General features: G+C 44.6%; 1 protein-coding gene across 3 annotated transcripts in view; it reads right to left on the bottom strand.

The window, feature by feature from the left end:
• Window positions 1–1,781: 1,781 nt before the first annotated feature.
• paplna (papilin a, proteoglycan-like sulfated glycoprotein) overlaps window positions 1,782–25,257 on the bottom strand; it is a 108,951-nt gene continuing 85,475 nt past the window's right edge. For all 3 annotated transcript variants that reach the window (XM_060934697.1, XM_060934696.1, XM_060934698.1), the window contains 7 exons: window positions 22,311–22,438; window positions 16,887–16,932; window positions 16,651–16,797; window positions 4,064–4,191; window positions 3,871–3,979; window positions 3,564–3,727; window positions 1,782–2,396 (listed from right to left, as the gene is read on the bottom strand). In XM_060934697.1, the coding sequence (XP_060790680.1) occupies window positions 2,224–2,396; window positions 3,564–3,727; window positions 3,871–3,979; window positions 4,064–4,191; window positions 16,651–16,797; window positions 16,887–16,932; window positions 22,311–22,438 (895 nt within the window). In that variant the 3' untranslated portion in view covers window positions 1,782–2,223. The remainder of the gene's footprint in view (window positions 2,397–3,563; window positions 3,728–3,870; window positions 3,980–4,063; window positions 4,192–16,650; window positions 16,798–16,886; window positions 16,933–22,310; window positions 22,439–25,257) is intronic.

The following is a 25,257-nucleotide window of genomic DNA, read 5'->3' as shown; positions in this document are numbered from 1 at the left end:
CTTTTTAATTCTGAGCAGCATGTCCCTGGTTCAATGGTGCCTGGGTCCCTGGTTCAAGCCAGAGCTCTGGTTCCTGTCTGTGTGGAGTTTTGCATGTTCTGACCATGTTCATGTGAGTCTCCTCCAGGTTCCTCCCAAAAGCATACAGATGGGCTTATTGGCTACTGGTGCATTTGACTAAAATGTATAACTCAAATTTCCATCCTCAGAATAAGATCAACGAAAGAAAATGCCCCCTCAACTTGGAATTCCTATTCTGAAAAATCTGGGACCTCTTCAAGCCCAAGTTCATCATATGACATCAAATCAACATGGCTGCTAACAGAATTAACAACGAGACCGTCAATGACGGCGTAGCTCACTCCAGCCCCGTCTAGTCCAGAAGGAACGATCAAAAGTGGGCCATCTTGCGCAATAAATGTTGCAAGCTATATACACTATATACAAGCTATATATAGGAATACCAACCTATTTGCCAGAAAAAAAAATCCAAAATGGCAAGGAATTGACCAAGAAGAAGTTATTGTTATTGAACTGGGCTTAATTAGTCCATAACTTCATTAATAATTCTAATTAAGCAAATCTGGGTAGAAGTTATGGGCGGCACGGTGGTGTAGTGGTTAGCACTGTTGCCTCACAGCAAGAAGGTCCTGGGTTCGAGCCCAGCGGCTGGCAAGGGCCTTTCTCTGTGGAGTTTGCATGTTCTACCCCTGTCTGCGTGGGTTTCCTCCGGGTGCTCCGGTTTCCCCCACAGTCCAAAGACATGCAGGTTCGGCTAATTGGTGGCTCTAAATTGACCGTAGGTGTGAATGTGAGTGTGAATGGTTGTTTGTCTCTATGTGTCAGCCCTGCGATAACCTGGCGACTTGTCCAGGGTGTACCCCGCCTCTCGCCCATAGTCAGCTGGGATAGGCTCCAGCTTGCCCGCGACCCTGTAGAACAGGATAAGGGGCTACAGATAATGGATGGATGGATGGATGGATGGATGGGTAGAAGTTATATGCACCCTAGGTACCCCTACCTTCATGTCAGAAAGAATCAAAATCGGTGAAGAATTGAGGAAGAAGAAGCAATTTTCTTGAAATGTGGACAATGCCGGACAGACAACGAATAGACAACGGACAACACATGATGCTATAAGCTCATCACCTGCCCATCGGATGAGCTAATAATCAAAGTAGCACTTCTTGACCTTTAAATGACTTGTGCCAGATTCACTTGTTAAATCTATAATACTGATGATACACTTTGCTGTTTCAAGGAGAAAAATATACATCCCTCATCACAGTTAACTTGCTGGAGTTTTACTTTTTAAAAAAAAATGTGGGGGCATTCATGTGTCTTTTCCCCAGTTTGAGATAAAAAAAAATTATGAGATTCCAACTTTGCATTTCTGAGGTAAGGTAAACTCAGCATAAATTGTCTATGACTGTATGAATGGAACCCTGCGATGGACTCCAAGATGAATTCTACGACCTTGCTCCTGATGTTCCTGAGATCCACCAAGATCCTGAACTGAATTGTTTGTGTTCTTGTAGTAGTAGTAGTAGTAGTAGTAACTTGAGCCCTTGTAGGATGATTATCATTTAAAATAAGCTGAGTGCACATAAAGTATATAAAATGTACTGCCTGTGGCAAAATTTGGGCCTATGTCCTACAGCAGCATGTCAAACATCACTGGGAACAAGACACGTTGACTGTTATGAGTGACTGCAAATGCTAGAACTGTTAATGTGAACTTGAATACAGACCATTAAGAAGAATCTAACCATCAATGTTTGTGTGTTTATTATGTGTCCTTTATGCAGTTTCTCAAGACAAAATACCATGACAATAATGACACAAAACATACGTATAAAAGCACAGTATATCATTATAAATAAAAATGTGTATATATAATAAAAATTAAAAACATGTTGGTCAGCCATGAGGTGAAGTAAAATATTCAACTGCTTTTATAATACATTAAATTTGCACATGCCAAAGTGGTCCTCGGTACTCTTGGGGCAGAATTGTTCTCTCTCCCTGTTGATCTGGGCTCAGATTTCTGAAAGTCAGTTCCTCTAAACAGAGAACAGTGTAAAAATGAAAAGGCACAGTGGATGATGTGGGGTCCGTTTGGGCCACACGAGGAGTGGAGTTTCCCAGCATTTAGTGGCGTATGCGGAAAAGACATAACAGTCCAGATGAGCAGGTGAGAGTGATAGCTGTGGACGTTCATCCCTAGCCATGTCTTCCATGTCTGCCCTTTCCTATAGAGTAGTTGTAACAGCTGGCACAGCAGAAGCTGGAATAGTACTTGTGTCCACACAGGCGTGCACTGACTATCAGCAGACAGTTGGCTAACTCTGGCTCGTCCACGCAGTCAGGAGACAGGCTCTGACCCCCGTCAGGATCTGGAAAGAAGAGTTTAGTGTGTTAATCAGCAACTATAGTTTCTTGCAAAAGTATTCATCCTGCTTGGTGTTTGTCCTGTTTTGTCGCATTACAAGCTGGAATTAAAATGGATTTTTTTTTTTTTTTTTTGAGGGTGAGCACCATTTGATTTGATTGAGGGTGACACTTTGATTACACACAGGTGGATCTTAATCAACTAATTATGTGATTTATGAAGTGAATTGGTTGGACCAGCTCTTATTTTGGGGTTTTATATGAAAGGGGTGAATACCTGTACACACTCCAGATTTCTGTTTTTTTTTATCTTAATTATTGTTTGTGTCACAATAAAGAAACAATTTTCACCTTTAAAGTGGTCGGCATGTTGTGTAAATCAAATGGTGCTAACCCCTCAAAAATCCATTTTAATTCCAGCTTGTAATGCGACAAAACAGGACAAACACCAAGGGGGATGAATACTTTTGCAAGACTCTGTATGTATGTACATGGTGCAGGGGGCAGCACTGCCACCTCACAGCTCCAATCTCACTGGTTTGAGCTTGAGTGTTACTTTTTTAATTCGTATATTATTTCAATAAAATTAATATAATAATTCATATCATATTATGACATAATACATTTAACATGGGCAGCACGGTGGTGTAGTGGTTAGCGCTGTCGCCTCACAGCAAGAAGGTCCGGGTTCGAGCCCCGTGGCCGGCGAGGGCCTTTCTGTGCGGAGTTTGCATGTTCTCCCCGTGTCCGCATGGGTTTCCTCCGGGTGCTCCGGTTCCCCCCACAGTCCACAGACATGCAGGTTAGGTTAACTGGCGACTCTAAATTGACCGTAGGTGTGAATGTGAGTGTGAATGGTTGTCTGTGTCTATGTGTCAGCCCTGTGATGACCTGGCGACTTGTCCAGGGTGTACCCCGCCTTTCGCCCGTAGTCAGCTGGGATAGGCTCCAGCTTGCCTGCGACCCTGTAGAACAGGATAAGCGGCTAGAGATAATGAGATGAGATGAGACATTTAACATGACAACATAAAACTAATACCATATATTTTCTTTTCTTCCAGCATTGTTTATCAATGTGAACAAGTCACTGTTATGTTTTCTGAGATTAGGAATAAATAGAATAAATTAAACTGAATTGAAAAGAAAAAAATATCAAACAGGAAACATTATACCTTTAGTTACTCGAATTTCAGCAGTGGCGCTGACAGCATGTGTGCCAGCGTAGGCATTGCAGGTGTACGAGCCCTCATCCACAGCTCCCACATTATAAAGAGTCAGAGTGCCATCTGCTGACACCTGCACCCGATGCCCATCAGGTCTCACTGGCACACCGTTCCTGCATGGGAAATGAGGAAAAACAAAAGTATACAATAATAAACAAAAAATTACTTGCTTTACTACTATTTAATCTACAAGTGCTAAATCAACACACTTAAAACAAAACATTTTATTACAAATTAGACTTGTTTCTCTACAAACCTGGACCAAGCTATGTTGACGTTTTCTCCAGATGCTATACACGGGAGCCGAACCACACTGCCCTGAGACACCTGCACATTACTGGGAGCTTTGGTGATCCTCAGGTCCCCTAGAGGAAAAGAGTAGAAACACAGCTGTGCCATTCACATTCTACAGAACGTACAGACACGACAGATACGTTTAGATTACAAACCTGAGACTCTGAGCTGGATTTGCAGTTGCTCCAGCTGTTGTCTGCTGGAAGCTGTGCAGGTATAGACGCCTGAATCTTCAGCTGTGAGGTTGTTAATCGCCAGGGTGCCATCAGAGTGTTGAGAGTGCCTGTGTTAACATTAAACAGGAGAGTGGAAGTAAAACAGCAAAAAACAAAAACTTTAGTACTTTAAATGGGGAAGCCATGGCCTAAAGGCTAGAGAAGCAGCTTGGTGACCAAAAGGTCACTGGTTCAGTTCCCTGGACTAGCAGGAATGGCTGAAGTATGGCCCTTGAGCAAGGCACCTCACCCCTAACTGTTCCCTCGGTTGCCCGCTGTGGGTATGTCAAGGTCTTGTTGTACTTTGCTCTGGATAAGAGCATCTCCTAAATGCAGTGTTGTAGTCGAGTCACTAAACCTCAAGTCCAAGTCCAGTCTTGAGTCCCCAGTGTTCAAGTCTGAGTCAAGACTGAGTCATTAAAAAAATTTTCTAGTTGAGTCGAGTCTACTATTGATCCGACTTGAGTCCAAGACCAAGACTCCAACCGCACCATTTGACGGTGGCTGTTTCAGCGCCATTAACATTACTTTGTTCCTGAACATGCCGTATGAACAGGTGAATGTGCTTCTCTTTGTCAGGGAGTGTGAAGTATTCTGTCAGAGATGGTTGGGAGATGGATGTAAGTGCAGAAGGTGTGTTTATTAATACAAGAGAAAACACGTAAACAATCCAGAACGGCAGGCAAAATCGTAAAACAATGAAACAGGCAATGGAGCACTTGCATGTGACGTCACAGCCGATCCAGACTGTGACAGACGCCATCTTGTCGGTCAAACGCCATATTCCACCTTCTATTTCTACTTCTGCTTTTACTTCTACCTTTTCTTCTGGAAAACCCTACTATATACAATTCTACTACAACGGCTGCGGCTACAAGCTCTCCCTACCTGTGCACGTTTTTTATGTTTTTTGTGTGTATTTTTGCGTGTTGTTCGTCTGTACCGGACTTCAATATCCACTACAACCGTATGGACTTACTGGACATTGGTTTCCAGCAGAAAATGACGGTTTGTAGCGATTTCCATCGCATGCACAACATTCCGGACGAGATAGCGAGACCAGCGGGGTCTCCGTGGATTGTTATCGGAAGCAAAGCGAAGGAGGCGGCGCCGGGAGCAGAAGCAAAAGCGAGGCTGCAGGCAGAGCCGGCCTGTTGACTAAGCTCAGAAAACAGCCACTCAAACCTCCACTGCCAAGCCTCTACCTCTCCAACACCAGATCCATGTAAACAAGACGGACGATTTGGAATTACAGCTGGAATTACCTTATTCTATTCTATAATCGGCTGGTCAGTGCTATACTCAATACTTAAGTGACTTACCCATCCAATGAGGATTCTTGTTTACAAGATGCCACATCTGAGTCGCTGACAAATCCTGAATTTCTGTAAAGATAACTGTCCAGAGATTTATAAGCACGCAGTGCTTCACCACTGAACAGCGAGGGAAAGTTAATGAGGTAATTATACACGTCCGGGTATTCCGCTGGCAGTTCAAAATCCGGTCGTGAAAACTTCATCCGGTAAGCCATAAGGGTCACTAATCTGTAGATCGTTTATTTTAGACATATATCTAGTTATCTGTTCATTAGAAAAATGAACCGTGTAGTCCATCGGTTGAAATTGATCCATTCTGTACACGAGTGCAGCAGTATTCAGCGGTGTTTTTGACCGACAAGATGGCGGTTGTGTACTTTCCGGTCACGTGACTGCAAGATCTCTATTGGTCGAGTGAGGCACAAACAGGCCATCTTAGACTCGGCAGAATCAAAGACGAGAAACAGGAAATCAGGGATCAGGAAAACAAACAAGGAAATAAGGCTTAGTAATGTGTCAGCAATGCAACTCAATGCTTCGCAAAGTAAGTACGTTTTCACAGTTTTTATATTGCCACGCTGATTGCGCCTTAATCCTGTGCAGGTGTGAATCGTTTACAGCACGTGCGCGAGAATTCGCTTGGTATGCGCGCTGTCCGGATCGTGCCCGAGAGTCTATCTGATGCACGCACCAAAGTGCACAGGTGTGACACTCTTGCACGAAATTAGTACAAAAATTAAAGTACATATAAATATCTTATGCCAAATTGTTATGGCATGTTACAAAAAATAAAGAAAAAATCAGAGTCCTCGTCTCCAATTTATGAGTCCAATTGCAGTTAATGCACGAGTCCGAGTCCAAGTCCAAGTCATCAGTACTCAAGTCCAAGTCGAGTCACGAGTCCTTAAAATTAGGGCACGAGTCAGACTCGAGTACTACAAGCCTGGCTAAATGCCTGTAACGTAAATGTAACCAAGGGCCTTATATACAAAAAGGTCCTAACTTTACGCAAGACTTTCTTATATGTTAATTAAAAGGCTTTGTTTAAATGTCCACAGTTGACGAACAACTTTATTACAACTGCAGTATTTCAGGGAAAGGTCTAAGTTTCTTCAGTCTAAAACTTTCTGATTACTAATGATGATCTTCGTGCTCATGCCATTAGTGTGGTGACATTTTCACGTTCTTTACAAATGATCACTACTACTGAATTCTCTGTTCTGATTGGTCAGAAGGTATTCAGTAATTAGCTATAACAGCAGCTCTGACAGCAGCTCTGGCCACAAGACAAATTCCAGGTTTATATTAATGCACTCACTCGAACAGGTTATTGTTTCTATAGTAACAGCTCATTGACAGGGACATGTATGTTGGAGGCTCCATATGATCTCAGACTAGTAATGGATTAAATCTCAGACTAGAGCATGGATTAAAAAATTACTGTTATTTCACAATGAAAGATTTGTAATATTTGATACAGTGAAGTTTCTGTGAGGAGATATTTACATAATAATGGCACAAGACTCCAGTGTCAGTGTTTTACAACAATCAGAGACAAAAAGAGACAAATGTGTGTTTTCCACCATGGGAAAGTGTAAGGACAGAGGATTAGAAAAGTATGATGGCATTCGGGGTGGCACGGTGGTGTAGTGGTTAGCGCGGTCGCCTCACAGCAAGAAGGTCCGGGTTCGAGCCCTGTGGCTGGCGAGGGCCTTTCTGTGCGGAGTTTGCATGTTCTCCCCGTGTCCGCGTGGGTTTCCTCCGGGTGCTCCGGTTTCCCCCACAGTCCAAAGACATGCAGGTTAGGTTAACTGGTGACTCTAAATTGACCGTAGGTGTGAATGTGAGTGTGAATGGTTGTCTGTGTCTATGTGTCAGCCCTGTGATGACCTGGCGACTTGTCCAGGGTGTACCCCGCCTTTCGCCCGTAGTCAGCTGGGATAGGCTCCAGCTTGTCTGCGACCCTGTAGAAGGATAAAGCGGCTAGAGATAATGAGATGAATGAGATGATACAGTGAAGTTTTCTGTGAGGAGATATTTACATAATAATGGCACAAGACTCCAGTGTCAGTGTTTTACAACAATCAGAGACAAAAAGAGACAAATGTGTGTTTTCCACCATGGGAAAGTGTAAGGACAGAGGATTAGAAAAGTATGATGGCATTCGGGGTGGCACGGTGGTGTAGTGGTTAGCGCGGTCGCCTCACAGCAAGAAGGTCCGGGTTCGAGCCCTGTGGCTGGCGAGGGCCTTTCTGTGCGGAGTTTGCATGTTCTCCCCGTGTCCGCGTGGGTTTCCTCCGGGTGCTCCGGTTTCCCCCACAGTCCAAAGACATGCAGGTTAGGTTAACTGGTGACTCTAAATTGACCGTAGGTGTGAATGTGAGTGTGAATGGTTGTCTGTGTCTATGTGTCAGCCCTGTGATGACCTGGCGACTTGTCCAGGGTGTACCCCGCCTTTCGCCCGTAGTCAGCTGGGATAGGCTCCAGCTTGTCTGCGACCCTGTAGAAGGATAAAGCGGCTAGAGATAATGAGATGAATGAGATGATACAGTGAAGTTTTCTGTGAGGAGATATTTACATAATAATGGCACAAGACTCCAGTGTCAGTGTTTTACAACAATCAGAGACAAAAAGAGACAAATGTGTGTTTTCCACCATGGGAAAGTGTAAGGACAGAGGATTAGAAAAGTATGATGGCATTCGGGGTGGCACGGTGGTGTAGTGGTTAGCGCTGTCGCCTCACAGCAAGAAGGTCCGGGTTCGAGCCCCATGGCCGACGAGGGTCTTTCTGTGCGGAGTTTGCATGTTCTCCCCATGTCCGCGTGGGTTTCCTCCGGGTGCTCCGGTTTCCCCCACAGTCCAAAGACATGCAGGTTAGGTTAACTGGTGACTCTAAATTAAGCGTAGGTGTGAATGTGAGTGTGAATGGTTGTCTGTGTCTATGTGTCAGCCCTGTGATGACCTGGCGACTTGTCCAGGGTGTACCCCGCCTTTCGCCCGTAGTCAGCTGGGATAGGCTCCAGCTTGCCTGCGACCCTGTAGAACAGGATAAAGCAGCTACAGATAATGAGATAAGATGAGACAGCACAACTCCTCCTGTTCAACTCTTTACTGACAAAGCATAACAGAATCTCACTAGTTCTAGTAGTGTTGTAATAATATACAGGACAGAGGGGAACCGTCAGGGCCTTCTAGTCCTACAAAGAAGGCTCAAACATATCAGCATCTCAAATGTTATATTTAATTTCTTTCATTCTTTCATAATTTCATTATAATTATTCTCTTATAATTTGGCCTCATTTTCTATCAAATTTGCTTCAGAAATGAAAAGGCTACTGTCCTGAAAACATTAAAATCGAGTTATCCAATGAGATTGTTTTGTTTGTTGTCTCCAGGCTGAGAAGAGTTTAGAGTTGCTCACTCACTGGTTAGGACTTCATTGCTGGGACAGAAGGCCATGGCAGTGTATGTAGGAAGTGACAGATGAATTAACCAATCAGATTTTGCTTTACAGTGGGAAGGACCAAAAATGTATCGCCCTTGGCCCTCTCGAAGGCCAACTCGAGCTTAACTGTGGAGTCGTTCATCAGTAGTGTTAGCAAATGCTAATAAAGCGGTCAAGCCAGTGCTATTGAGAGCAAGTAGCACAGGCTAATGACCGAGAAACTAAGATTTCTGTCTCCAGACTCTTCTTCCATGCTGCATGCTCACTACAGTATTTTTCACTCAGAATTAAGTATTCATTTCCTGATGTAATTTACTTAGTTACTTTTAAAATCAACATTGACAGCTACACACAATGGAGTGACCTGGCAGCCTGCCGCTAATCCCTTGCAAAATCCTTTGCCCTGTTGCTTTTTTGGTGTCTGGCTACGTTTCGGCTGAGCTCAAGTCCCAGCTCTAATAGTAATGCTTCGCCACTGATATAGGAGTCAATGTAATCACTTACAGAGTCATGTTTCTGAAAGGTACATATGCACACTACAGATCAAATTATAACAAGTGTTGCCAGGCAAAACAAACCTCGCCAGGTAGCACTTATGGTGAATATGAAGGAAGATATCACAAAAAAAAAAAAAAAGTACCCTATAGGTCCATGTGGCTACTGCTTATAAATAAAATTGTTTTCTGATACCATGTCCATACAGTAAATGTAGCATATATATATATATATATTTGCTCTATGAGGCAGTAGCCACAAAAATGAAGCATAATCCAAAAATGAACAATTTAAAAAAATCACAAAAGTAAAATATACCAAGTATCTGTACTTGTCTCCGGTTCTGTTCATAACTTTTATGGACAGAATTTCGAGGCACAGCCAAGGGGCGGAGGGTGTCTGGTTTGGTGGCAGCAGGATCACGTCTCTGCTTTTTGCGGATGATGTGGTCCTGTTGGCTTCATCAATCTGTGACTTACAGCATGCGCTGGGACGGTTTGCAGCCGAGTGCGAAGCGGCTGGGATGAGGATCAGCACCTCCAAGTCCGTGGCCATGGCGCTCAGCCGGAAACGGGTGGAGTGCCTACTCCAGGTCAGGGGGGAGTTGCTACCTAAAGTGAAGGAGTTTAAGTATCTCGGGGTTTTGTTCATGAGTGAGGGTAAGGGGGAGTGGGAGTTGGACAGATGGATCGAGGCAGCGTCAGCAGTGATGCGGATGCTAAACCGGTCTGTTGTGGTAAAGAGAGAGCTGAGCCAAAAGGCAAAGCTCTCAATTTACTGGTCCATCTATGTTCCCACTGTCACCTATGGTCATGAGCTATGGGTAGTGACCGAAAGAATGAGATCGCAGATACAAACGGTAGAAATGAGCTTTCTCCGCAGGGTGGCTGGGCTCTCCCTTAGAGACAGGGTGAGAAGCTTGGTCATTTGGGAGAGACTCAGAGTAGAACCGCTGCTCCTCCACATCGAAAGGAGTCAGTTGAGGTGGTTCGGGCACCTTGTTAGTGTAACGGTTTTTTTTTTTTTTTTTTTTCCACTTGCCATTGTGTGTGGTGGTGGGGGAATTCTGCGCTGGTCCTTTAAGAGCGCGGATGGTTATGGGAACGAGGCGCTGGCCTCTCAGTTCGTTTTGGAAATGTAAGCGCCAATGCCACTGGACGTTTGCAGCCCGTCCTCAGCAGTGTATTTGTCTCATTTCTTTAGAATAAAAAGACTGGTGAACAACACAACGCAACATCTGTTACATTAGGATGCCCCCTGGACGCCTCCCAAGGGAGGTTTTCTGGGCATGCCCCACCGGGAGGAGACCCCGGGGCAGACCCAGGACACGCTGGAGAGATTGCATCTCTCGGCTGGCCTGGGAACACCTCGGTATTCCCCTGGAAGAGCTGGTGGAGGTGGCCGGGGAGAGGGAAGTCTGAGCTGCTCTGCTTAGGCTGTTACCCCCGCAACCCGAATCTGGATAAGCGGTAGAAGATGGATGGATGGATGGATGGATGGATGGTGTCTGTACTTTATATTATTCTACTCTTACAGTTTTCGAAACTGAAACCTCCAAACCAAGGCTGACATACACACGCTGTCGCCATGACCCAAACTCTTATTTCCCGGAAATGGCCTGGCGCTAGAGCTCAGTGGAACGCACTTTCCCTCTGTAATAAGCATAAACATGTCTGAAAGCCCCCTCCTAGAACTGCCACCTTATTGTGGTGGAGGGGTTTGTGTACTTGAATGATCCTAGGAGCTATGTTGTTGGGGGCATTATGCCCCTGTCAGGGTTTCCCAAGGCAGACAGGTCCTAGGTGACAGGCCAGACCAAGAGCAGTTCACCAAAACCCTTATGGAGAAACCATCGAGGACCGTGACGTCGCCCGGTATGGCACAGCCGGGGCTCCACCCTGGAGCCAGGCCTGGGGTTGGGGCTCATATGCGAGCGCTTGGTGGCCGGGCCTTTGCCCATGGGGCCCGGCCGGGCTTAGCCCGAAGAGGTGACGTGGGTCCGACCTCCTGTGGGTTCACCACCCACAGAGGTAGCAGTAGGGGACTGGTGCAGTGTGGATTGGGTGGCAGTCGAAGGCAGGGGCCTCAACGACCTGATCCCCGGACACAGCGGCTAGCTGTTGGGACATGGAATGTCACTTCGCTGGGGGGGAAAGAGCCTGAGCTTGTGCGGGAGGTTGAGAGGTACCGGCTAGAGCTAGTCGGGCTCACCTCCACGCACAGCTTGGGCTCTGGAACCCAGCTCCTCGAGAGGGGCTGGACTCTCCACTTCTCTGGAGTCGCCCATGGTGAGCAGCGGCGGGCTGGTGTGGGCTTGCTTATAGCTCCCCAGCTCAGCCGCCATGTGTTGGAGTTTACCCCAGTGAACGAGAGGGTCGCCTCTCTGTGCCTTCGGATTGGGGAGAGGGCTCTTGCTGTTGTTTGTGCCTACAGGCCGAATAGCAGTATAGAGTATCCGGCCTTCTTGGAGTCCCTGGGAGAGGTACTGAGGGGTGCTCAGACTGGGGACTCCATTGTGCTACTGGGGGACTTCAATGCTCACGTGGGCGACGACAGTGACACCTGGAGGGGCGTGGTTGGGAGGAACGGCCTCCGCAATCTGAACCTAAGTGGTGTTTTGTTATTGGACTTCTGTGCTAGTCACAGTTTGTCCATAACAAACACCATGTTCGAGCATAGGGGTGTCCATAAGTGCACGTGGCACCAGGACACCTTAGGTCGGAGGTCGATGATAGACTTTGTTGTCGTTTCATTTGATCTCCGGCCCTATGTCTTGGACACTCGGGTGAAGAGAGAGGCTGAGCTGTCAACTGATCACCACCTGGTGGTGAGTTGGATCTGCTGGCGGAGGAGGAAGCCGGACAGACCTGGCAGGCCCAAACGTATGGTGAGGGTCTGCTGGGAACGTCTGGCCGAGCACTCTGTTGAGGAGGTCTTTAACTCCCACCTCCAGGAGAGCTTTTCCCAGCTTCCGAGGGAGGCGGGGGACATTGAGTATGAGTGGACCATGTTCTCTACCTCCATTGTGGACGCAGCTGTTCGGAGCTGTGGCCGCAAGGTCTCCAGTGCCTGTCATGGCGGCAATCCCCGAACCCGGTGGTGGACACCAGAAGTAAGGGATGCCGTCAAGCTGAAGAAGGAGTCCTATTGGGCCATGTTGACCTCCGGGACTCCTGAGGCAGCTGACGGGTATCGGCAGGCCAGGTGTGCTGCAGCTTAGGCAGTTGCGGAGGCAAAAACTCGGAACTGGGAGGAGTTCGGGGAGGCCATGGAGAAGGACTATCGGTTGGCCTCGAAGAAATTCTGGCAAACCGTCCGGCGCCTCAGGAGGGGGAAGCAGTACTCTGCCAACACTGTTTACAGTGCGGGTGGGGAGCTGTTGACCTCGACTGGGGACATTGTCGGGAGGTGGAAGGAATACTTTGAGGATCTCCTCAATCCCACCATCATGTCTTCCATTGAGGAGACTGAGGCTGATGACTCAGAGGTGGACTTGTCCATTACCCAAGCCGAAGTCACTGAGGTGGTTTGCAAGCTCCTCGGTGGCAAGGCACCGGGGGTGGATGAGATCCGCCCTTAGTATCTCAAGTCTCTGGATGTTGTGGGGCTGTCTTGGTTGACACGCCTCTGCAACATCGCGTGGCGGTCGGGGACAGTGCCTCTGGAGTGGCAGACTGGGCTGGTGGTCCCTCTTTTTAAGAAAGGGGACTGGAGAGTGTGCTCCAATTATAGGGGAATCACACTTCTCAGCCTCCCGGGGAAGGTTTACTCCAGGGTACTGGAGAGGAGAATTCGACCAATAGTCGAACCTCGGATCCAGGAGGAACAATGCGGTTTTCGTCCTGGCCGCGGAACACTGGACCAGCTCTATACCCTTCATAGGGTGCTCGAGGGTTCATGGGAGTTTGCCCAACCAGTCCACATGTGCTTTGTGGAGTTGGAGAAGGCATTCGACCATGTCCTCCATGGTATTCTGTGGGGGGGTGCTTCGGGAGTATGGGGTTCGGGGCTCTTTGGTAAGGGCTGTCCGGTCCCTGTACGAACGGAGCAGGAGTCTGGTTCGCATTGCTGGCAGTAAATCAGACCTGTTCCCAGTGCATGTTGGACTCCGGCAGGGCTGCCCTTTGTCACCGGTTCTGTTCATAATTTTTATGGACAGAATTTCTAGGCGCAGCCAGGGGCCGGAAGGAATCCTGTTTGGGAACCACAGGATTTCATCTCTGCTTTTTGCGGATGATGTTGTCCTGTTGGCTTTTTCAAACCAGGACCTTCAGCATGCACTGGGGCGGTTTGCAGTCGAGTGTGAAGCGGCTGGGATGAGAATCAGCACCTCCAAGTCCGAGGCCATGGTTCTCGACCGGAAAAGGGTGGCTTGCCCTCTCCAGGTTGGTGGAGAAGTCCTGCCTCAAGTGGAAGCGTTTAAGTATCTCGGGATCTTGTTCACGAGTGAGGGAAGGATGGAGTGTGAGATCGACAGGCGGATCGGTGCAGCCTCCGCAGTGATGCAGTCACTTTACCGGTCCGTCGTGGTGAAGAAGGAGCTGAGCCAAAAGGCGAAGCTCTCAATTTACCTGTTGATTTACGTTCCGACTCTCACCTATGGTCATGAGCTTTGAGTAATGACCGAAAGAACAAGATCGCGGATACAAGCGGCCGAAATGAGTTTCCTTCGCAGGGTGGCTGGGCGCTCCCTTAGAGATAGGGTGAGAAGCACAGTCACTCGGGAGGAGCTCGGAGTAGAGCCGCTGCTCCTCCACATCGAGAGGAATCAGCTGAGGTGGCTCGGGCATCTTTTTCGGATGCCTCCTGGACGCCTCCCTGGGGAGGTGTTCCAGGCATGTCCCCCCAGGAGGAGGCCCCGGGGAAGACCCAGGACACGCTGGAGGGACTATGTCTCTCGGCTGGCCTGGGAACGCCTCGGTGTTCTTCCCGAGGAGCTGGCCGAGGTGTCTGGGGAAAGGGAAGTTTGGGCTTCCATGTTTAGACTGCTGCCTCCGTGACCTGGTCCCGGATAAAGCGGAAGAAGACGAGACGAGACGAGATGTCTGAAAGCGATTTCTTTAGTCTCGTCTGTAGCAGGCGAGGTAATCATAATAAATCACCAGAGTGGGGAAGTTTTTACCAATGGGGTTTAAAAGTGGGCGTGGCCAAAACCCCTTCCTTTTCGTATGTAAACGGACCAAGAAACCATCCAATGACAGCACAGTGTAAGCAAATGAGGCAGGTACGTAGTGATCCAATCAGCATGTTTGTGGGAGGAGTCTTTCCGAGGCAGCTCTCCTGCAGTCTAAGCTCAGAGCTTTTTTTTTTTTTCCTTTTTGGTCACTGTGACCTTGACCGGATAACCCTTAAAATGTTGGAGGTTCTATTTGAGGCCAATGCCCATCTATCATGAAAGTTTCATGAAGTTGGTCCAGCTGTTTTCCCGTAATATTGCTAACAAAAAAAAACAAAGAAAACGAAGAAACAAAGAAACCCGACCGAAAAAAACATACCTCGCCCTGCTTGCTCCGTAATGGGCAAGGTAATCAAATGATGTAAGGAGACAGCTGGCTTAGCTTGGTACCAACACTAGAGGAAGTCAGAGAGCTCCTTCTTACTTATAATCACTGGTAATCAGCTCCACCTATGTTGAAGTTTATTTCAAGAGAGCTCTCCAATCACCCAGTCTTGAGTCTTGGGTCAGTCATGCTATGTGGTGGTGGCGGCTCAAGTCTCAGCCAGTAACTCTGGTAAGACTCTCCTGGTCGTTTCTCTGGCTTCTCTAGCCAACTCTTGAGCTCACCGAAACTCTCAGTGTACATATACAAGTATATACATAAAGAAATATATTATCGTCTCAGCCCAGGCTATTAGTCAGCCTATTAATCCTTAGCCCTTTAGGCCTCCTCTGCATTGAGGTCCTCGCCTGTCTCTATGGGTGGCTTACCGAGTCAAGTTCACGCCCCTGATTGCTGGAGACCTGGGTTCACACCTTGCACCAAGTAAACTCACCATTATAAATAAGTTGACCTTAAAGTATTTTCATTCTGGTCATTGATCCTGGGTATGTTTCATGTACAAGGATCTCAGGAAAAATGAATATAACCAATGGCCTCAAGAGCAACTGAATTCCAGTCCAAAATAACAAAACATAATTACAGTTAGGGCGGCACGGTGGTGTAGTGGTTAGCGCTGTCGCCTCACAGCAAGAAGGTCCTGGGTTCGAGCCCCATGGCCGGGGAGGGCCTTTCTGTGCGGAGTTTGCTGCCACCTCACAGCTCCAATCTCACTGGTTTGAGCTTGAGTGTTACTTTTTTAATTCGTATATTATTTCAGTAAAATTAATATAATAATTCATATCATATTATGACATAATACATTTAACATAGGCAGCACAGTGGTGTAGTGGTTAGCGCTGTCGCCTCACAGCAAGAAGGTCCGGGTTCGAGCCCCGTGGCCGGCGAGGGCCTTTCTGTGCGGAGTTTGCATGTTCTCCCCGTGTCCGCGTGGGTTTCCTCCGGGTGCTCCGGTTTCCCCCACAGTCCAAAGACATGCAGGTTAGGTTAACTGGTGACTCTAAATTGACCGTAGGTGTGAATGTGAGTGTGAATGGTTGTCTGTGTCTATATGTCAGCCCTGTGATGACCTGGCGACTTGTCCAGGGTGTACCCCGCCTTTCGCCCGTAGTCAGCTGGGATAGGCTCCAGCTTGCCTGCGACCCTGTAGAAGGATAAAGCGGCTAGAGATAATGAGATGAGATAATTACAGTTAGCACTTAACAATGCTAACAAAATGCCCTAACAGTATAACACAGCCACTAGTTGAAAGTCACACTTGGAAGACGCTCTGGACTCTTACAGTAATGCTTTTATGGCTGAGGACTACAGTTGACTTGCTAACTTTAGGACTGCAGTTGTCATGAACAGTTTTGCACTCAAGTTTCCATCAATGAAGAGTTTATAACATCAACGAAACTGACTTCATGTTAAAACTGTTAATGTTATAGTCATGTTATCTATTGTTGTCCAGGTGAGGATGGGTTCCCTTTTGGGTCTGGTTCCTCTCGAGGTTTCTTCCTTGTGTTGTCTGGGGGAGTTTTTCCTTGCCACCATCACCACAGGCTTGCTTATCGGGGATAGATTAGGGATAAAATTGGCTCATGTCTTGGGTCATTCAGATTCTGTAAAGCTGCTTTGGGACAATGTCTTTTGTTAAAAGCGCTATACAAACAAACTTGACTTGACTAGTTTTTACTTTAATTTGTCACCCTTTTGTACATACACACATACCTGAGTGTGTTGAGAATGGCTCCATTTTTTGTCCACTGTATGATGACTGAATTAGCAGCTGAAGAAGGGAGGATGGTGCAGTGTAGCCTGGCACTCTGACCTGCACGTGCATTCACCAGTGTAGATTCTGATCGGTCGATACTGAACCTAAGATAAAGCAGAATGAAGCAAGTGTACAATAAAGTGGCTGTTTTGGTGTATACAGGTGCTGATGTGTGTGTTTTAATATCGAGTACCTGGGAGAAACAATTGAGTCTGCAGAATCTGGTTCACCTGCCCGGTCTACCACAAAAAAAAAAAAACAGGATGTACGAATTATTCAGAGCAAAACACTCAAGTGCATGTTCATGTGTCCTAATAAACACTGTATTAGCAGGAGAAGTGAGAATATATCTTTTATTCTATCCACATTCACTGGATATGAACAATCGCATGCTCAATGTGCAATATAAATGTGTAATACCTCTCCTGCTGGACTTTTTTTTTCTTTTCCTTTCTTCTTTTCCCATATCTTATTCTTTTTTATATTTGTACATGTACATACTTAATTTAATTTAATTTAATTTATCTAGAAGTTTTCTCTATTTTCTATTCTCTGTTTATCCTGTAATGATGCTGCTGGAATTTTAATTTCCCTGAGGGAACCCTCCCAAAGGGATCAATAAAGTTCTATCTAATCTCTAATCTGATCTAATCTAATCTGATTGGCTACTCTACTACAAGGATATCAGCTCATATACCGTGAGTAGCAAAAAACAAAATGACAGCTTTGTTATCAAGTATTTAAAAGAAACATAAATAATTTAAAGAAGATAGGTTGGTTTGTTTTGTTTTTTTTGTTTCCAATATCTCCTGTTCCGCACTCCAGCCCAGTTGGTGGCAGTAATGCACCTTTAAGTTGCTTTGTTAACCGCCAAAAAAAACAACAAAATGGCGGCACATGTTGTTGAACCAACCGAGGATGAAATAAAAACTCTACTCGAAAACAAAACCCCCAAAAATAAAAAAAAGCAACAAAATATGGAATAAAAGTATTTGATGGTAAAAACATCTCTTTTTTTATTTTTCAAGAATTATTATGATAGCATTTTTCACAAATTGCTACTGAGCAATTCCAGCGTTATGGACGTGACACTTGAACTCAAAATGGCAACAAATGACCCAGTGTATGTTTTATTGTCTCCCAGTATTTAAATAGGTGTTGCATATTTTAAAGCTGTGCCATACTGGAGAAGTGATAGAACAAGAACAATTCCCATAGTACATCTAGGGCATGCCAGAAAATGCCAATAAAAGATGTGTTATGGATGTGACAGAAAAAGTATCACTTTTCTTGGGTGACTGTACGTTTTTATCAAACTCTGTGAAATTGTAAACCTAATGTCGAAATGGAGATATCCATTTGATAGAGGGGTCCAAGGTGAATATTAAAAAATCTTTGTTTAAAATATTTTGTATTTCATGCAGAGTTTCGGAAGGAAAAGTCAGCGTTATGGATGTGACGAAATTCCGTTATGGATGTGACGCGTCTGAAATAGACATGGCATATGTTTAGAAAATCAGCAATTTAACCACCATAACCCTTTGAAAAACTCTCTAAATATCAGCTAAAACTATCAAAGTTCTTAAATAATATTTAGGATGGCTATTGTTTTGCTGTTTTGTGGATTTTAGCATACATTTCTGTGGCTTGTGGCAATAATATAGAATTGTACATGATCAAAGTTGATTTTAGCTTGGGTTTTACATTATAAGAAAGAAAGACTGACATATTAAGGCGAAGGGAACAATTCTTGTGACAAATTGGTTCAACTTATTCACATCTGTAAAATACAGGCCTAGGCGATATCTCCCGGAGTGGTTTTGATGTATTACATGTTGCTTTATTTTTGCATGGTGAGGTTGACATTTACATGGAATTGCCCTACTGTCATTTCGCCAGTATTCTAAGCGGAAATTATTTTGTCAGACGTTTTGTATAAAGTTTTTATTTATCAAATTTGCAAAAAATACAAATAAAAAAGTGTTCTGTTTCTCAAAATCCAGTGAATGTGGATAGAATTAAACAGTTACTCCAGTCAGTCAATCTCGTCATACATGGATTATCGCCAACTTGGTGCTATGTTAGGGTGACCAGATTTCCCTAGTCTGAAACCGGGACACTTTTGCGCGCGACCATGCTCGTGCACGCACACCTTTTTTTACGTAAACGTGACACTCAGAGAGGTGCTCTTATCATTTTGTTGAAGCTCACATTTATCAACATCTCACATTAAATAAAACAAACAGGCATTTTGTTATCTAGTAGCATAGTGGTATACAGATCAGTTAAATTATGGTCAGACCACAGATTTTGTAATGGCTGAGAATAGGCCAGGCTATGTCCATAGGCCAAATTTAAACTGATTTATTTCACCTGTTTGTGAGAACACCAAGAAGCATGCATATGCACATGTAGGCTATATCTCTAAGATTGTATGCACCATAGCATGAACTTAAAAAGTAGATATGTGACCTCAACATAGCCTAGGTCAGAATCAACCTTACTAACCATTCCCCACAACTGAATGAATAAAGCAAGAAGATGTGTACAAAAGTGAACACTTTAATGGAAGGTGCAACAAACTGTTCAACACAGCAATATGGCCAAACTGTCAGAATGGTATGTTAAACAGAAACAAAAAAGAGACAAGTGATTTGAGAATATATACGGAAGCCGAGAGAGGCCCTTCATATAATCCTTTTTTTTTTATTCACCTTGTTATCCCGAGATAACGACATAATTAATTCAGGATCTCGAGAAAACAACACAATTATTCCGAGATCTCGAGAAAACAAAACAATTATTTCATGATCTCGAGTAAACAGCTGAGAAATGGTTCATTCAGGTGCACCAAGAGACTTGTGATATGCTGACTTTGGGGCTATTTCTCATTCTGTATAGACGCAACTTTGGTCATTAGAATGTCTGGAATAATCGATCACCTAATAAGGCAATATTTTGATCAGGGGTTGACACAGGGAGAGATTGCATTAAGTCTTTTAATAAGGGATAATTTCAAAATTAGTCCGCAGCACCTCCGCAGAAGACTGGCCCGGCTTCGTCTCTACCGACGGAGATACAGTGATCCAGCTGAGATCATGAAATAACGGTTTTGTTTTCTCGAGATCTCGAATTAGTTGTGTTGTTTTCTCGAGATCCTGAATTAATTATGTCGTTATCTCGGGATAACAAGGTGAATAAAAAAAGATTATATGAAGGGCCTCTCGCGGCTTCCGTAAATATACACTCAAACAAAACAGCAGTAAAGGAGGAGAGGGGTGACAGCCCAAGGAAAGCCCCCACAGGAGCGCACATCATTTGCAACATAGGCTACCCAACTCAGTACAAGAACAAAGCACTTACAGTGTGTGCAGTAGGCTTCGTGCGCATTGTTCTGCACCTCTCGGAGGAAGGGGTAGGTGCCCTGTAAACCTTTAGAAAAGGTACATTTTCTTTTCGGCATAATTGCTGCGGGATTACTGCTGCTAGCTGCTAGACAAAGAACATTCGCGCCAGTTAATGTTTATTTTATTGTTGCATCGCAACACGTTCTGTTGTCTGGAATAATGTGGCTAAATAAACACCCATGCCACAGGGCCAGGGGGCAGTAACCAGGAAAGTTTGCGATTCCTGTCAATTCATCAAAATAGTAGCCTGGCAATCCAGACTAAATGTGAATATTTAGTCTGGCCTCGCTCGTAGACATTTCCGAAGGGTGTGGGAGGAACAACCCGCTGTCTTTCAAACTGTCTCTGTGCGTATAGGCCAACGCACTGACCAATCAGCGCAACAGTGACTGTGACGTAGTCAGAGCGACAGAAAGCAGTGGGGGAGGCCTTGAAATAAATAATTTTTCAAAATGCGTATTAATTAACAGGTTCTAGATATTAAGAAGTTTGGAGAGAATGACCACAAGTTTGGAGTCTGTACCACATACTTAACATACACTTTTTTTTTCCAAGTGTTTTTTCAAGGGTTTGCTTAAACTGTTTTTGAGAGTTTTTATTTAGTGGTGTTTGGTGAAATAATTTCCCTTAAATTTAAAATAACGGGAAAATAAGAAACAATCAAAAAGTAATGTTTCAAAGCTGTTTATTAATTCTTCGTACTGCACAAACTAGCCCCATCCTTTTGGCTACGAGTGGAGCCAGCTGGTAGATCAGACTTTTGCCATAGCCGGTCGGCAAAACAGTGAAAACGTCCTTCTTGAAAAGGAATGAGCGGAGAGCCTCTTCCTGCTCATGTTTCAACGAAAACTCCAAGTCTAATTCTTCTAAAACTGATTCCAAAGCGGAGTCAAACTAGCGCTGTTCACTAGCCGTAGCCATCTTTCCTGTTGCGCTTTCTCCAGCGTCGCGCAGCTTTGTCGTCACTCCTGCAAAAGCCCGCCCAAAGAATCCAAACAAAAACCTTGCGTTGTGATTGGCGGGCACGATTTGATGCCCGGGGTGTTTTGTTGATATGGTGCGAGGCTAGACCCACTCGTAGGCAAAAATATTTTTGGCCGCTAGGCAGGTGGGTCTAGTTTACTAGGCTATCAAAATAGTAAATGCAGACATTTCTCCGCTAATGAGTCCCACGCTGCTCAGTCGCAAATGTTGCAAGTGGCGAAAACCGGGACATATCCGTGTCCCGACAGACTTTTGTCGGGACTCGGGACACACAACCCCAAATCGGGACTGTCCCGGTAAAACCGGGACGTCTGGTCACCCTATGCTATGTGCCTCGTTGGCTATCAGCTCATGTATGACTCGATTTCATGAAATAACTTAAATATATTGTATGTTTACAGTGCACAAACCGTGTGTAATCTAATAAAAGGCTTTTCTGGAAGTTTCTCAGAAGCACTGTAGCGCAAAGATCATCTTCATCTGAACTCAATAAATACAGTGCAGTTTGTATTGTCCATGTCCGAAGCTTTAGATGCCCAGAAACCTAACTGACGAGTCTAAACAAGTCAGCTAAGGTAATATAAAAACATACAAGCAAGTTAAGTAGGGAAATGAACAAGGATATGAATTTCCAAGGACAGGATGACTTCATGTAGTCCTTATGCTTTAACATTTTAATTACGCACACTGTGTTTTCACCCTTGACAAAAAGTCCGTAAGTTGTGCTTTTGGCGCAACAGAGCAGCGTTCATCTCATCATTGCAAGTTTCGAATCGCAATGATGCCGGCAATTTTGCTCTCTGTGTTGGAGGGATGGCGTTCTCACACACACTCCTGTCAATCACAGGGACACGAGGCAATCACAGACATCTGTGAGCTCATGTATATGGAAGAGGGAAGATAGCGCTTTTCTCCAAGTGAGTTACATTCTAAGCGGAAAATACATTCTAAGTGGAATTTATTTTGTCAGACGTTTTGTATAAAGTTTTTATTTATCAAATTTGCAATAAATAAAAATGCTGTTTCTTAAAATCCAGTGAATGTGGATAGAATAAAACAGTTATTCCACTCAATCTTGTCGTACACGGCTTATATCAGCTCATGTATAACTCAATTTTGTGGAATATCTGTTAAATATATTAGGAAGGAAGAGTGTTATTTGTGGTCTTTCTCCCAAATTCAGTTCAGAATAACTCCTTTACCAAAGAGCAGTAGGTTAGATTTACCTGAGACAGATAGGTAAATGTAGCGGTGATCTCTCTCACGGTCTCGTGTGGCCACACATAGCAGCCAGCCAGAGTCCTTAATCCTTACGGGGCCCATGAAAAGCGAGCCGTTTGGCTGCTGTATATGCCTGCATGTTTAAAATAAAGTCACAAAGGGAACGCCAATAAGATTTTTTTAAAAAGAAAGGCGATAACCTTCATTAAAGCTACTCACATGAACAAGTTTTGCAAAAAAACTACAGTGTCTTGCAAAAGTATTCATCCCCCTTGATGTTTGTCCTGTTTTGTCGCATTACAAGCTGGAATTAAAATGGATTTTTGGAGGGTTAGCACCATTTGATTTACACAACATGCCTACCACTTTAAAGGTGAAAATTGTTTCTTTATTGTGACGCAAACAATAATTAAGTTTAAAAAAAACAGAAACCTGGAGTGTGCACAGGTATTCACCCCCTTTCATATGAAACCCCTAAATAAGAGCTGGTCCAACCAATTCACTTCATAAGTCGCATAATTAGTTGATTAAGATCCACCTGTGTGCAATCAGAGTGTCACATGATCTGTCACATGATGTCTGTACAAATCAACATGTTCTGGAAGGACCCTGACTCTCCAAAATGACTAAGCAAGCAACATGAAAACCAAGGAGCCTCCAAACAGGTCAGAGACAAAGTTGTGGAGAAGTATAGATCAGGGTTGGGTTATTTTAAAAAAAAAATTGAATATCCTAGGGAGCACCATTAAATGCATTACAGCAAAAGGGAAAGAATATGGCGCCACTACAAACCTGACAAGAGAAGGCGCCGCCCACCAAAACTCACAGACCGGGCAAGGAGGGCATTAATCAGAGATGCAACAAAGACACCAAAGATAACACTGAAGGAGCTGCAAAGATCCACAGCGGAGATGGGAGGATCTGTCCATAGGAACACTTTAAGCCGTACACTCCACAGAGCGGGGCTTTATGGAAGAGTGGCCAGGAAAAGGTCATTGCTTAAGAAAACACTTTTGGAGTTTGCCCAACAGCATGTGGCAGACTCCCCAAACACATGGAAGAAGATTCTCTGGTCAAATGTGACTAAAATTGATCTTTTTGTCCATCATGGGAAATGCCATGTGTGGCGCAAATCCAACACCCTGAGAACACCATTCCTACAGTGAAGCATGGTGGTGGCAGCATCATGCTGTGGGGATATTTTCCATCTGCAGGGACAGGAAAGCTGGTCAGGACTGAAGGAAAGATGGATGGCACTAAATACAGGGCAAATCTGGAGGAAAACCTGTTTGAGTCGGCCAGAGGTTTGAGACTGGGACCTTCGAGTTCATGTTCCAGCAGGACAATGACCCTAAACATACCGCTAAAGCTACACTGGAGTGGTTTAAAGGGAAACATTTAAATGTCTTGGAATGGCCTAATCAAAGCCCAGACCTCAATCCAATTGAGAATCTGTGGCATAACTTGAAGGTTGCTGTACACCAACACAGCCCATTGAACTTGAAGGAGTTGGAGCAGGTTTGCGTTGAGGAATGGGCAAAAATCCCAGCGGCTAGATGTGCTAAGCTAATAGAGATATACCCCAAGAGACTTGCAGCTGTAATTGCAGGATTGCAATAGAGGATAGATTGCAATAGGGGATAGATTGGGGATAGATTAGGGATAAAATTAGCTCATGTTTTAAGTCGTTCAAATTCTGTAAAGCTGCTTTGCGACAATGTTTATTGTTAAAAGCGCTATACAAATAAACTTGATTTGATTTGATTTTCATCTTAATTACTGTTTGTGACACAATAAAACAACAATTTGCACCTTTAAAGTGGTCGGCATGTTGTGTAAATCAAATGGTGCCAACCCCCCCAAAAAAACATTTTAATTCCAGCTTGTAATGCGACAAAACAGGACAAACACCAAGGGGGATGAATACTTTTGCAAGACACTGTAAATAAATTGGTTATGTAACTAACAGTTTTATCAGTTTATAGTTATATCAGTTGTGAAACATCTGCAAAACAAGATAGTACCTGTTTTTGTCACAAATTAGCTCTTTAAGAAAGCACAGAGGGTCCTAGCATGACGAGGATTGCTTATATCATTTGTTCTCATTTTTCCATGTGCTCTTTTATTGTTTTTAGTTTTATTTTCTCCTTCTGTATTCGTAAATTCCACTGTGTATATATTTCGAGTTTATTCTCTTCATGTCATCATACGGTCTTGTTTCTTGGTTCTCATCTCTTACTTCTCATGCTTCATGATTTTTGCCAGTCAGGTTACCTCATGAGGTTTTTGTCGTGTAGTCCAGCTCTTTGCTACAAATACATTTTCTTTTATTAAGTCCTTTGCATATTCTTTTAAGTTCGTTTCTTAAGACACGTATTTTTGTTACCTCGCTTGTTGACAGTTTCGGCGAACACTTCCGCCTTCTTCAAAACAGTCACCAGATGTCGAGTGGTGACGTGCCTTATCAGCTGATGTTACTCTATGGAGGCGTGAACGTCCCGCCCAATTTGACAGGTAGTCCACGCCTCCTGCTGTCAGGTCGCTGCCCCAGGACTGCGCTCCAGGTGTGTGACAGCGCGTACGCTCCCTCGTCCCGGTTCATCGTCCTCTGCGCCCGCTTACATATCTCCACTGCCTCCAAAATCCAACGCTGATATCTATTCTCTTCAGCGCGAATGACTCTGGCCTCTTCCCAATTCATAATATGATTTTGTCGTTTGCAGTGGTCTGAAATGGCTGATTTTAGGTTTTCTTGGTTTGCTTTTTCTTTTTCGGATCTTGTGAGTCTTTTTGTTGTTTCTTTTTCACATTCTATTTGGTGTTCTTTCCTGCGAGTGTGGAAGCATCTGCCCGTTTCACCTATATAGACTTTATTGCATGACCGGCAAGGAATTTCATATATGATATTGCATTTATTGTCCAGTTGTATTTTATCTTTGGGGTGAACTAGCA

This window comes from Neoarius graeffei, chromosome 11 (assembly GCF_027579695.1).
Source record: "Neoarius graeffei isolate fNeoGra1 chromosome 11, fNeoGra1.pri, whole genome shotgun sequence".
Lineage (NCBI taxonomy): Eukaryota > Metazoa > Chordata > Actinopteri > Siluriformes > Ariidae > Neoarius > Neoarius graeffei.
The sequence above is the reverse complement of the archived record's forward strand: the minus strand, read 5'-3'. Positions and strand labels throughout refer to the sequence as shown.